This window comes from Debaryomyces hansenii (assembly GCF_000006445.2).
Source record: "Debaryomyces hansenii CBS767 chromosome F complete sequence".
NCBI lineage: Eukaryota > Fungi > Ascomycota > Pichiomycetes > Serinales > Debaryomycetaceae > Debaryomyces > Debaryomyces hansenii.
This window is the reverse complement of record NC_006048.2, coordinates 2,094,167-2,108,600: the sequence shown is the minus strand read 5'-3', so window position 1 is coordinate 2,108,600 and position 14,434 is coordinate 2,094,167. Positions and strand designations below refer to the sequence as shown.

General features: G+C 35.3%; 6 protein-coding genes across 6 annotated transcripts; 5 read left to right on the top strand and 1 right to left on the bottom strand. All coding sequences in view use genetic code 12, as the record gives it.

The window, feature by feature from the left end:
* Positions 1–632: 632 nt before the first annotated feature.
* On the top strand, positions 633–5,864 carry DEHA2F25432g (DEHA2F25432p; the record flags this gene model as incomplete). Its single annotated transcript, XM_461446.1, has 1 exon — positions 633–5,864. The coding sequence occupies one exon, from the start codon at positions 633–635 to the stop codon at positions 5,862–5,864; it is 5,232 nt and encodes a 1,743-aa protein (XP_461446.2).
* A 108-nt stretch (positions 5,865–5,972) lies between these two features.
* On the top strand, positions 5,973–6,343 carry DEHA2F25410g (DEHA2F25410p; the record flags this gene model as incomplete). Its single annotated transcript, XM_461445.1, has 2 exons — positions 5,973–5,978; positions 6,041–6,343. The coding sequence occupies 2 exons, from the start codon at positions 5,973–5,975 to the stop codon at positions 6,341–6,343; spliced, it is 309 nt and encodes a 102-aa protein (XP_461445.1).
* Positions 6,344–6,812: 469 nt separating this feature from the next.
* On the top strand, positions 6,813–9,080 carry DEHA2F25388g (DEHA2F25388p; the record flags this gene model as incomplete). Its single annotated transcript, XM_461444.1, has 1 exon — positions 6,813–9,080. The coding sequence occupies one exon, from the start codon at positions 6,813–6,815 to the stop codon at positions 9,078–9,080; it is 2,268 nt and encodes a 755-aa protein (XP_461444.2).
* A 467-nt stretch (positions 9,081–9,547) lies between these two features.
* DEHA2F25366g (DEHA2F25366p) lies at positions 9,548–9,787 on the bottom strand (the record flags this gene model as incomplete). The annotated part of the gene is made up of 1 exon (XM_461443.1): positions 9,548–9,787. The coding sequence occupies one exon, from the start codon at positions 9,785–9,787 to the stop codon at positions 9,548–9,550; it is 240 nt and encodes a 79-aa protein (XP_461443.1).
* A 352-nt stretch (positions 9,788–10,139) lies between these two features.
* On the top strand, positions 10,140–10,877 carry DEHA2F25344g (DEHA2F25344p; the record flags this gene model as incomplete). Its single annotated transcript, XM_461442.1, has 1 exon — positions 10,140–10,877. One exon carries the CDS (start codon positions 10,140–10,142, stop codon positions 10,875–10,877), a length of 738 nt encoding a protein of 245 aa, XP_461442.1.
* Positions 10,878–11,349: 472 nt separating this feature from the next.
* On the top strand, positions 11,350–14,346 carry DEHA2F25322g (DEHA2F25322p; the record flags this gene model as incomplete). Its single annotated transcript, XM_461441.1, has 1 exon — positions 11,350–14,346. One exon carries the CDS (start codon positions 11,350–11,352, stop codon positions 14,344–14,346), a length of 2,997 nt encoding a protein of 998 aa, XP_461441.2.
* Positions 14,347–14,434: the final 88 nt, after the last annotated feature.

Genomic DNA, 14,434 nt, shown 5'->3' with positions numbered 1-14,434 from the left:
TGGTAAAATGATACGAATTAGTTTATAAAGAAGCAATTTTACCAGCATGTTCTTGAAAATTCTATATTCATAGCAGCCATAATAGTTTATGGTGTCTCAAATTTTACGATAAGAGCACCATGGCGAAACGTCGTTATACTGTAAGTCAAGATACCTCATTTAGTCCAACATTTTTGATATGCTTGACATCATTCATTTACTGAGTGTTTAATTTACCAAATCTATAAGCTGGTAATAAATAAATATGTAGCTCAATTTTGTTGTAGGTATCCGCTTTGTTTTGGTTTTCCAGTTTTTGCAATTATCATGATATATTCAAAATATTATAAATGTAATAATTCAAGTGTGGTCAAAATTTTCTATTGCACTACATACATACTTGTAAGTCAAATTATAGAAACTAAGACGAACTATATTTCAATGGAACCATAAGGCTATCTCTGTGGCATCCATGGCATCGTTATAGTGAACTCATCGAGCGTACAATTTTGTGTCACATTGTTTTTTAAAATTTAAATCATCTCTATGCTTCAACTTTTCAGCTCTACTCAACAATTTGGTTACAGTTCAAGGTAAGACCACGTTAACGATCGAAACAACAAGGTCAAATACGTAGGATCCTACACTCAACAATGACTGAAATTAAACCCAATAAAAAGGATGCAGCCCGCCATAATGTTAATATAGACAGTTCTGTTCTAGTTAGACTATCAACTATTATTTCGTCTCACGATAAGACAGAGCTCACAAGGTTTATCCAAGGGGGATCATTGTTAAAAGTGTTGACCAGCTGGTCGTACTATGCGTCTATCAACGACCATAGTCAATTCACGGATATATCTATCAAATTATCAAAGACTTCCAATTTGATCCGAGACTATAACACCAGTGATTTAAAGCCATTATTGGTTGACTTTTATCAACACATTTTGAATAATGATTTAAAATATGTATACAGGGGGTTGAATAGTGGTAAACCCCTATTAGCAAACTCAATGTTAAATATTTTGAGCAACTTAATTAGCTTTGATAATGGATTAACCAATGAGTTCTTGGATAAGTTTGACATGAGTTTATCAACATTACCAAAATTATTGGTTCCATCTAAGATTGACATTGAAAAATACAGCCAGTTTAAGGACAAGCCTGATAATACTCATCTGTTAATAAGATACAATTTTATTAAATTCTGGATTAATTTGAATTCAAAGGTTTCCAGTTTTATAAGAAAAGATTTACTAATTAATAATCACAAAATAATGAATAATCTTTGGAAGAACATGTTTGAAATTGATTCCGTACCTGTTTTGTTGAATATTTTTGAGTTTATTGATTCAAAAATCTTGGATGAATCGAACTTTAAAAAGTCAACAAAATGTAAGATTTTGAACGAAAATTTCATCTTTAAAATTCAATTAATATTTAACCGATTGAGTAGCATTAATAATGATGAGTTTTCTAGAACTTTCATTAGTTTATTGACGAAACTTTCTACAGACTTTACTAATGGTTTGAATTATCCTAATTTTAAACTCTGGCAATCATCTACAGATAATGGAATTCCAATAAACATCAACAACAAAACTTTCAGAATCAATAATAAATTGATATATACATTCTTGACTAGTTTGAAGCCATGGGAAACTCACGTCCAATTACAATTAGTAAAGAACATATTATCTGCAAATATAGAATTGGTAGCACCATATATGAATTGGTTAATACAGAATGGTGGTGGATACCACGATCCCTCACTTACATCTTGGTGGATAGGTCATACCTTACTCTTCAAGGAAATTCTTTGCTTGCCAACTCCTAACCTTTCATCGGACGCAAAATTGAATAATAAGATTGTGCTAGAAAGCATCAGTTTAGCACCATTATCTAAGAATTCATTAAATAAATGCCTTGAATCAAAGCACTATTTAATTACACAGTTGTCTTGCCAATTAATAATGTTCACATTGATTAAGTTAAACAAGGTATTGTCGTCAAATTTCTTCATTCATAATAATAATGCCAATAAACAAGAATTGATTGAGTTGGTCTTTAATAATTTGCCAGATTTCAATGTATTAGTTCAGCTTTTACTTACGATTAATAAAACTTTCCCAGAAAAGAGTGATATGAAGTTGCTTAAGATAACGTTGACAATGATTATAAATCAATACCAATTAATTTATCCATCTTCGTCTCAAACATTAAATAAATTTGTCAGTAGCGAAATTAATGAATTTATTAATGACAATCAGTTGTTGAATAATTCCGGCTATAATCTATCATTATTAGATAATTATCTTTCTATTCAATCAAATCAACAACAAGAAAATGATTTAAAATGGTGGAACAGATCTAATAACGGTAACTCCTTTTTCACATGTTTAATTAAACTTTCAGTAAACAGCAAAATTGATGAATCCTTTATTTGGAAGTTTTATGGATTGTTAAACAAGTTAACAGAAAAAACAATAATTTTCAACAAAGATTTAATTATCTCTCCAATATTAGCATTGATTCATCTGTTGAAAGATTCAGATACATCTACTAAAACCTGGAATTTATTAGATGAAGTTATTTCCAGATCAGTTAAGTCGCCATATAAATATCTTGACTTGTCTCATAGCAAGTTTGGTGATATTAGTTTATTTATCGTTGTGCTTTTTGAACAATTCAGATTTATTCTCAATGACTCTACTATTAATCTGAAGGAATTAAAAGATATTGTTGAATGGCTATTTAACTTTTTAAAATACGCGATTGTTATCGGTGAACCAAAAGAAGCTGTTCATACTTTGCTTGAAGAATATTTGATATGTGACAAAACATTTGCCGATGTTGTAAACACAAACCAATTGACACGTATGATAGATTTTACAGGTACTGACAACGTCAAAGAAGATTCTTCCTATTTAGAATTACTTGTTAATACATCCAATGCTAGTTTAGTTGCAAAAGCAAATATACTTTTGAAGAGATTTCCAATTTCAAACTTTGATTTTGCAGGCTTGTTTACAAGATTGAAATTAATTATTCATGATGAAAAGCTTACGAAAATTGACGACGTTCTCATTGATTTGATTTCTAAACTAGGTAACTACTTAGTTACAGTTATCCCAGGAGATTTGTTAATGGTTAAGTTCATCCTTTCAAAAAAGTTTTGGCAAGATTTATTTTTTGGTCAAGAGATTGATTTAACAGTTCCATTACCAAAGAGAGTTATATTTGTAGGGAATTTACTTAATGAAGTATTTCAACAATTGCCACAGGAATGTTTTGATATGAATAATTCCAAATACCTGAATTACAATGAATTTAACGTATTATTCTTCGATTTATTCGGATCCTCCAAGGCCATGCCTGTTGAAAATCAAAATTTTATTGGAAAGTTCAATTGGGTTCTTGCAAATGATCAGATTATTAAACTAATTAATACTATTGAACCCAAGAATACGCTTCTTGTAACAAGATTGTATGAAATATCAATGCAAAGATGTATCTCGATGAGTTTTGATAACTTTGATAACTTGCTTAGTTTAACATTACCCAAGTTGAGTGAATATGAGGTTGAAAAGAGATCTATATTAAGCAACTTGATTGAAACGAACTTGGTCTTTTTTGAGAATGATGAATTATTCAAGCAAATTGATATTATTTTACAAAATGAATCAAATTATTATTTATTGAAATCTTTCATTAATACTGAAGATTTAATTAAAAAGAACGAAATAACGCATTACTTAATTGCAAAGTCTAACGATGGTTTAATTAAGGATGAATTCCTTTTATGTTTCATTGGTTATTCAATTTCTTTATCCTTATCATTCTTAGATTTCGAAGACCAAAAGCTTTTGGATTTTTTGAACAAAGTTACGAAAATTGCATTGAAATTGTTAAAGGAAGGAAGCTTTGAATCTAAGCTAAGCTGGAACAACTTATTAGATATTTTGGCTAGTAATGTGAATAGTAATTCTGTTTCTAGCAAGCAGAAACTGGATTTAATCAATCAAGTTTTCACCTATGTTGAGACAAATGGTTTCAAAAAGAGTTTAATTCCAGAGTTCGGAAACCTAATCTATCAAATAATTAAATCTAACGCAAATCTAAGTGATGAAATAAGGTTATGGTTACACAAGTCTATGCTTTTTATTACCAAGAAATTTGCCGAAACAACTGAACTATCTGAAAACTTCATTAAGTTTTTGAATGGAATCAGAAATATTATTAGATTAGTACCCTCAATATCTTCGTCTATCTGGGAATTAGTGCCGGTTGCAGTTATTAATACTCAATTGGAAGTGATATTAAATCACAGAGACTGGGTTTTGGATTCTAATGTTTTAGAATTTGTGAATTGCGTATTAATGTCTGTCAAAAATGTTAAACAGGTCCAATACGAAAAATTGTTGCAAATTTTCGTCAACAATGAATTTATTATATTGAATGGTTTACCATCGAATGCAAATAAGCGTTCAAGATTTGAATCGGCCTTAATTTTATCTAACTTATTTTTCATGAATCCAGGTAAGAATTCTACGTCGCTTTTATTAGAAAAATTGGTGTTGTTATACTTAGGTTCCATAAGACTGGAAGATTTAATTTTAAAGTCAATTCTTGTTAAAATCGAAGCTAATTTGGTAAAGTCTTGGGTAAGTTTGATTCTGAATTGGGAACTTTCGGAAGAATTTTCGAGTAATGATCTTGAGCTAATCGGTGAAGAAAGATTGATATTGAAGGACAAAAAGACATTAGCGATCTCGCTAAATAAGAACTTTATCAATAATTCTATTAAGAATGGAGGTGCCAACTATGTTGCTTCAAATTTACCGCCTAGTTTATTTGACTATCATTCCAATAAAGTTGATTTTAAAAATGCATGGGAAGATGCCGAATCCTTTTATGAGAATAATACAGCTCGTATTGACCAAGAATATCAAAAAACAATTTATGACGCTGAATTCCTTATGATGTTGGTAATTAACAATCATGAATTAGTTCAGGTTGATAGCAACGAGGAAGACGGTGACACGAAAATAAAGTTTGACATAAAAAGTTTGATTGATTCTAATTTACTACAATTCATCGTCGTGAGCTTATCAAGCTCTTCTGAATTAATCAAGAATATTTCTAAAGCTTTAATAAGCGGTGTATTGAGATCGCTTGAAACTACTGATAATTTCAAAGATACGAATCTTTATAAAGTTTATGTCTCGAACATCCTCCATACCTTAAGAACAACAGAAAATGAGATTTCCCCATTAATTTGGTATTTTTATAGTAGCTTGATTCCAATTTTGTCCAACCCAGGTCATTATTTGTATGAAAGGTCGTTCCGTTATATCTTGTCAAATCCAACAATCAAAAAGCACGATATTCCTTTATTCGCCCCAATATCAATGTCGAATGGTAATGATTTAGAATTCGAAAATGATGAATCTCATTATAAACAGATAACTTGGTTGATTCAGAATTTCATTAATGGTACTCAAGTAGTTTCAGACTTGAACATATTGAAAGTTAGAGGTGTTGTTGAGTGGGTTATGAATTTATTGAACTCTCCATTTATCACAACCAATATCAAATCATTAATATTAACTTTCATATATACTGTGCAAAAGATTGATCATGGCTCCGATATGTTGATTACGAAATATGGTATCTTAACTAATTTAGAGCAGTTTCAGCAAAAGTATAATAGTGAATTGAGTACTGTTGATGAAAAAAGTAAGTTAATCAATGAACAATTGAAGTTGAATATAGATGAAATTTCAGTTAGGTTTGGTGTGAGCGTGGGATCACATAAAAGAATAAGAACATGGACAAGTGGCGACTTGTCTAGCTATGTTAAAAGAATTCACAAATCTTAGATATCTTTTGTATAATAGAATAGAACAATAATTTCGCATTTACCTGATTTTCTTCAATTTGTTTCCGTACTGTTCAAAACATTTAGAATCTTATATTAAGAGATAGCCATGAGTGTAAGTATTCCAACTAATCTCGATCAGAGTTGATATATATGATCTATTACTAACGTAGGTAGCTTGGAAAAGTAGCGCATTATTCATTTGATTTAGTTCTAATCTCGATTATATTAGCCGGTATTCATCGTAATACTGGATTAGTTTTCGATACCAGCAATTTATCGTCAGTGGATGTCCGTAGATGGTTTGGTAACTACTTAGCATTTGGTGAACGTTGTTACGACTCATCAGTGTCTTTATTGAAAATGAGTGGTTACTTTAGACAAAAGAATCTTGTTGTTGATTATGTTTCTAAAGAAGCTAACAAGTATTTGAAGGAACAAACAGGAAGAGATTTGAAAGATACAACCAAAGACAAATAGAGAATCATAGGTTTCGCCGTAGCGGCGGCCATGTCAGCTTCCTTTTTGGAATGTTGATTTTTGGGAAGCCTTAGGAGTACTTCTGTGGCATCGTTATCAAACTTGCCTTTATAATTCAATAATTGAGTGTTAATGTTATTTATCGTTTCCCGTTGTATAATTATGTAGACATATTTAGCCAGCAGAATAATGATAAACTTGTAATATATGAATCATCACAAATCATCTTTAAGCGAGAAAGTTCATATCTGGTTCTTTTTATCTTCCTTGAGCAGTTTTAACAATATAGGTATGTCAATGATAACATATAGATCACATCGTTAGCTCCATTATCTGTTGATGAGAAGCTATCAGTAAGATCTGAAATCAAGTTGTATCTAGCATATGCTGAAAATTTCACTAATGTGAGAGACTTGGTACATACATATACATTTATTAACTTCGTTTACTAACATTGACTAAGATCAATATGTCGAATAGTATTTCAGTTCAGAATGAATTAGTGGAATCATTTAAGAATGCAATCAATTTAGAATTGCAGTCAGATTTATTGTTGACAAACTCGTATTTGACTTCTTATTCACCTAAGAAATTGCATCAATTAGGGTTGGCAATAATAAATTTGGTCGTCACAAACATTAAGAATGGCCTCGGTGGTAAAACTATAATAGAATTGGAAATAGATCCAGCTTTGAAGTCGAATGATACTGAAATTCAATTGGGGTCACTTAGAGTGGGTGATATTATAAAGTTGGATAAGATGAGTAATGCAAATACTTCAGAAACTATTCAGTTCAAAAAGGCACTGGAAAATTCATCAAAGAAGAAAAGAGGTACTGACGAAGAGGGTAAATGTCAAGACGAATCTTTGGATGCTGTGCTTATACGGATAAACTCAAAAACTGTTACCATCTCGATTGAAGAGGACAATTCAGAAGAAAAAGTGCTAAGCTTATACAACAATACATTTAACGACAATATTAGAATGTGGATAGTAAAATTGAGTAACTCAATCACCTACAAAAGGATGACAACTGCTATGAATAAGCTATCTGAATTAACCTCCTCTAATAAGAGTGAGATAATTCAATATTTGCTTGGGGAGTCACAGTATGCCAAAAAAAGCTCCGGGAGAAGCTTGAAACAGAAGCATTTCTTCAATCCCAATTTAAACACTTCCCAGAAAGAAGCGATAAATTTTGCCATCAATGAGTCTGCCATAACGATTATCCACGGGCCTCCAGGAACTGGTAAAACGTACACTTTAATAGAGCTAATCAAACAGTTGACATTCAATAATGATGAAAAAGTCTTAGTTTGTGGGCCTTCCAATATATCTGTGGATACTATTTTGGAAAGGTTATCACCAATTTTTAATGAAGAGGAAGTACACACTGATAAAAAGAAAAGTCGTAGAGCTGTCAAAAAGAGTACATCTGCCGGGAAGAACCCAGAGGAGTTGATTCGTATAGGCCATCCTGCAAGACTTTTAGGGAGTAATTTACAGCATTCGCTTGATATATTATCCAAAACAAATTACGATACGGGATCGAACGATAACAAAGAAATATTGAAAGATATAGAAAAAGATATTAGCGATACTTTGGGGAAGGTTAAGAAATGTCGAAACTATGCTGAAAGAAGAGCTTTGTGGTCAGACTTGAAGACATACAAGAAGGAATTACGAGTTCGAGAACGTAAAATTGTGCAAGACTTGCTAGTGGGTGCCAAAGTTGTTCTCAGTACGTTGCATGGTGCCGGTAGTTATGAGCTAACGTCGCTTTACAAAGAACCAACGTTGAACTTTGACCACGACCATCCCTTGTTTGATACCATAATCATCGATGAGGTATCGCAGTCGCTCGAGCCGCAGTGTTGGATTCCATTGGTTAATCATTTAGGATGCAAACGGTTAGTGATAGCAGGAGACAACATGCAGTTGCCCCCAACGGTGAAATCGAAGGACGATCTAGATGCGTTGATGCGTAAACTCAATATCAAAGACGGAGTTGCCGACTTGGAATTAACCTTATTTGACAGACTTATCCGAGATCACAACGGTTCGCAATTTAAGAAACTCTTGGACACCCAGTACCGTATGAACGAGGACATTATGCGGTTCCCGTCGAACGAGCTTTACGACGGCAACCTCAAGGCTCACGACTCAGTTCGTTCGTTGACGCTCGAAGACTTGCCATCAGTCAAGCCCACAGACGATACCTCCATCCCTTGTGTCTGGTACGATACGCAGGGAGGCAATTTTCCTGAGAGGGCCAGCGACGATGACTCGCGGGCGATGGCGGAATCGACCGGATCTAAGTACAACGACATGGAGGTGTTGGTGGTGGAGCAACATCTCCAGAACTTGCTACAAGCAGGTATAACCCCTGCTGATATAGGCGTTATCTCCCCCTACAATGCACAGGCCTCCTTGCTTAAAAAAACCCTTCAGCTGCGCCAGATCGATGGGATCGAGGTATCGACTGTCGACGGGTTCCAGGGCCGTGAGAAGGAGGCCATAATTATCTCGCTAGTCAGATCGAATCCCAACAGAGAAATAGGGTTTTTAGCCGACAGGAGACGGTTGAATGTGGCAATGACCAGACCCAAGAAGCATCTCTGCATCATCGGCGATCTAGAATTAATGGCTACAAGTGGTAAAAAGTACTTGAAAAATTGGTCGCAGTATGCAGAAAATGAGTACGAAATTAGATATCCCGATCTAGGTGATTATTGATCTATGACGTTGTTGTTCCTAATACCCTCGCCTCACCGTTGACGGTCGTATTTCCTCTACATACTGTTTGCCGAACGATAGAGACAATTGTCACGTCTACCAAAAACGCGTATGAGCAAGATTGTTCTCGAATTGTTCCAAACGCACCTTCTAACAAACAACTGTATGTATTAGGTAAAAGTTAAATAGACGATTCAGGCATCCCCTGTTAGCCCTGTGTTAGTAAACACGAACACAGCAATCCCCCACGTACCCATGAATAATTGTAGAACTGAACCGAATGAGGCACTCATACATAGGATGTTTCATAGTCGTTTCATAGGGTGTTTCAGCTAATTCGCGTATAGCATTTCGCAATCATTTTCATTTGTCACATACCGTTTGATGTCCGACAACCATGACGATAGGATACGTAGGTGACGACAAGCGTACGTACGTGTTTCACTACGATCTACAACACAACGTGTCTACGACGGCGGAAGGTTGATGAAAGGAATAATCTTTTTTACTCCAAGGCTTCTCGCTAGATGGTTTGAAGACGAGGGTGACGAGCCTTGTAGGGTCGATCTGGCTTGTGTGCCTCCTTTGCGATCCATTGTGTGGTGAGTCGAGCATATGAAAGCAGAAAATTGATTACGTAGATGAGGCACAACAGTTAAGAACGATGAGCACCAATTCGAAACAACAATAGGAGTTTGTTTATGCATAGAACGCGAATGTTCTTTTCAGTAATTAATATTGGCTGTACCTGTTTGTAGAAATGTAAACTTAGCAGGCATGGTGGTTTGTTCTAGATAAAAAGTATAGCCTATCCAACCCTGTAAGGATTTTACAAATTTTTTATTCTTCATTACATCTTTTTTCCTAATAAAGTGTTCTTATAGTGCTTCTGGATCTTTTCCATCGTTTTATTACAGTATTTTTCACAGGTTCATACATCCCATCTAGTTGTATTTAAACCTTCGAAGTCCATTCATTTGTCCCATAGTTTTTGAACACTATACATTCCTTTGTTGATTATATTACATCGTACACTTACATTCCCTTCATACGCTCATTATGCAATTCTTGAAGTTAGCTACTGCTTTATCTATCTTGTCTGTCGTTTCTGCTGAAACCGTGTACGTGACTCAAACCCACCTTACCACCATCCAAGGTGGTAACGGTCAAGAAGCTACTACTCAATCCACCGAGGTTACTGCTGCCACTGGATCTCCATCAGTTGCTGCTCAAGCCAAGGCTCCAAAGAGTATTTTGGCTGACGGTCAAGGTTCGACTCAATCTGCTGCCCCAACCACCTTAGTTTCCAAGACTAGCTCTGCTTCTGAAGCTGCTTCTTCTACCGATTCTGATTCTTCTAGCTCAGGTAGCGGTATCAGCGGTGTTGAAGACCAAGATTTTGCCGAATCCATCTTGAAGGCCCACAACGATAAAAGAGCCAAGCACAATGTCGCCGACTTGTCCTGGGATTCTTCGGTTTACAAGTACGCCCAAGACTACGCCGACAAATACGACTGTTCTGGTAGCTTAACCCACTCCGGTGGTAAATACGGTGAAAACTTAGCTGTTGGTTACGACAGTGCTGATAAGGCCGTCAATGCTTGGTATGAAGAAGGTGACAACTACGATTACTCTTCTTCCTCCTCTTTCGATCACTTCACGCAAATCATCTGGAAGGACACCACCAAGGTTGGTTGTGCCTACAAGGACTGTTCCTCTGCTGGTAAATATATCATCTGTTCATACGACCCTGCTGGTAATGTTATCGGTCAAGGTAAGGCTAACCTTTCAAACTAATCTAGTTTAAAATGGTCAAAAAAATAGTTTGGGTTTATTTCTACGTTCTTTAGTTATGTTTATCTTCTGTTCATGTTAGACATAGTTTGTTTTATACCAATGTTTTGTTATTTAATGCTTATTGTAGTACCGACCTCATCTTCGAGCCCGAGTCAACGTTAATATCCTCTATATCTCCGGCCACGCCTTCTTCATGCTTACATTTTTTTCATGAATTGATGAATCAATTAATTCTCTATCACACATAGCCTTTAGTATCCAACTGGAGAAATGTAGACGATGTTACATCCTTTTTAAACCGATACCATCGATTCGTAGTGTAATTTTGTTGAATAAATATTGGTCCATGTACAGGAATCATCATAACGCTCTTTTGGACAGATTTTTAATCGTATTACTCCTATGACAGAAGTTAGTCATAGATTAAGTCTATATTATTAGTTCAGAATTGTATATTAGGTAAAGAATTGCAATGAATGGGCAAGGCCTAGATTCTGATGCAGAGGATATGAAGGAATCGAGGATATCATTGGAAACTAGCGATTCAAGAAACCCCGAATCGCAAGCCGCAGAATCGAACAAGACATCGCTGTTTGGACAGATGAAACCCAAGAGAACATCGGTGGCATGCATCAGATGTAGAACACGTCACATCAGATGTCCTGGGGGAGATCCCTGTAAAAAATGTCTTTTAGCCAAGAGCAAATGTGAATATGTGGAAGCAGATAAGAAGATTGTGGTATCTATGAAATATCTATCAAAGTTGCATGATGACATAGCTAGGTTAAAGAAGGATAATGCCATGTTGAGAAACAATCTCAAGGAAGAGGAAATTAGGAGTACCAAAAATGGACAGGACATACCTAGCACTCCGTATCAGGCAAACTTATATCAGCTGCATAGTCCACAACCGTTAGCAACTTTTGATGATCCGAATAATCTGGCAACGATACCTACTTCGCAGTATTCTTCGTTCAGCAATGAAGTAATACAGCCAACACTCGATAAACATGGGCGTATAATAGAGTCTAGAACAGGCGAGAAGGTGTATGTTGGTTCTTCTTCAATGACGTTATTTGGGTTGGAAATTCAGAATATGATTCCGTCTAATGTAACACCAACATTGTTTGACGAGCCCAGTGACACTCCATTGAATAATTCTCCAGGAGGAGGAACCTTGGATACGCCGAGTGTTGCGTCTGATAATGGCCACCGGACTAATAAAAGGCGAACGGAGATTCTTGAAAAAGAAGGCAACGCCTATAAGATCATTCTAGCAAAAACTAATACTCGTCCGGGCTTATCGATTGATTTGACATTACCTTCATATTCATATGCCATGTTATTGGTGGATACATTTGTTAACTATAATGATGGCTGTTTCTATTTTTTTAATGAAGGGTTGGTGAAGAGATACTTGATGAACCTATACTCAGGAAAGACTGCTGAAAATAAGATGATAATGAAGAGAAACCTTTCTCATGCGAGCACTTTCCCATTGGATGAGAATGAAGCTAAGAAAATCGATGAAGAGGATACTATTCTTGAAACCATATGGTTCTGCAAAGTATTATTAATTTTTGCGACTGGTGAAATGTATTTGGGTACCGAGTCAGACACTCATATAAAGACACATAAAGAACAGACTGCAAGTAATATAATAAAGAGGCCTAGAAATAAAAGGAAGGACAGTGAGAGCGATGAAGTGAAAGCAGATACGAAGACTAATTCGTTGCCTGGTTCTAAATTCTTTCATCAGGCTTCTGAATTATTCACTGGCTTGTTTGCATCTGGAGCGATTGACAATGTGAGGAAAGATGGAGGTGTAGAAGCGATGCTATTGTACGCATTTTATTTACAAGTAGCAGATTGCACTGTTTCGTCATATTTCTATTTCGGTATGGCATTGAGGGCGGCTTTAATTTTAGGGTGGCATGTTGATGCTGACAAGGAAAATTTAAACAGGTTTGAGTTGGAACATAGAAGAAGAATATGGTGGACCGTATATATGTATGAAAGAATGCTTTCATCAAAAGCTGGATTGCCACTTAGTTTCGCCGATGCCAGTGTATCCACTGAACTACCATCAGACTTTGATATGCGTCTAGATGATTTCCCGAAGGATGAGAATGATGTTAGAGGATATTACATATTTCCACCAAATGAATACATCAAGAACTGTGTAACAATTACTCAAATTAATGCTATAATTTTATCCGCATTATATACTAAACAACCAACTGTTAACATTTTGCCAGTTGTGTCCGATTTAGTGCATAAATTATTAAGCTGGAAGAATTCGCTTCCCGATTTCTTGAAAGTGGACTTCTCAGCCGATAATATGCATGTTTCCAGACTCGTAGTTAACCTCATGACAGAATATTTCCAAGGTATGAATCTTGCTGTTCGTCCACTATTGTTTCATTTTGCTACGAAGAAGTTGAAAGAACTCCAATTCCAGAATAATAGCAGCAAGTACGTTGATTTGACTAAGTATTCAAAAAATGTTCTAAGCTTGTTGAATAGTTCATTCCAAGCATCAATAAGTACAGTTAAATGCATATGGTCACTATTACCTGAAAATATGGTTGCATTGTTTGGATGGATGGACAGAGAATACTTGTTTACTTCTGCCTCTACATTGATTTTATTTAATGCATCTTTTGGTGTTCACGATGCGACGAAGGAACATTTAGACCATGCCCTTATAATATTCACAAGAATGAAAGATTTAGGGAATTATCCAGCTGCCTTAAGGAGAGCTCAATTATTGAAGTTAATTAGTGTTTTAGATTTTAATGGTGTTATGTCTGATTTATTGGCCAAGCATGACATTGATGACCTTTATAATGAAACCTCAATGGACTCTAATATGCCAAGTAATATGCCTTCTGGTGATACATTTGAGACAGTAAAGGGATTTAGGAACGTTGGTGACATGACAGCCACGCCTGCGGACTTGGGTCAAGAGAACTTAAAATTAGGCAGCGAGGTGAACCTAGAATCAAAGGCGAATAATTCAGATTTCGATTTCCTACAATTTACAAGCTCACTTCCAGCGAATGTGGCAAATCAAACAAATTCTATGGCTACGGCATCATCAGATGATACACTAGGCATTAATTTACAGATGCCATCGGGTATGGGTGGCACAGGTGATATATATAATAACTCAGATTTAGCTGGTATTGAAGGTTTAACGTATTTGGATGAGGAACAACAATTATGGAATGAAATCACTAATGAGGCTGTTTGGTTAAATGTACCAAATACAAGTAATCAACTGAACAGCGACTTAGCTAATAAAGGCAATGGTCAACCAAGTAGCATGGAATTTAATGGTCCACTTCATGGGTTTGATTCAACTTCCAAATTGTTTGGGAGCCTGTCAGCAGCTAACTTTTCAAATTTATCTGGAGGATATACTGATATAGTGAACCAAGAATTTCAAGATATAATGGATGAATGATTTAATGTGTGTTAGAGCTACTTAATTTAGTATTGCAACTTAAAGTTGGTTTATAGAGTTTAATACTTTAATATTAACGTCTAACGAA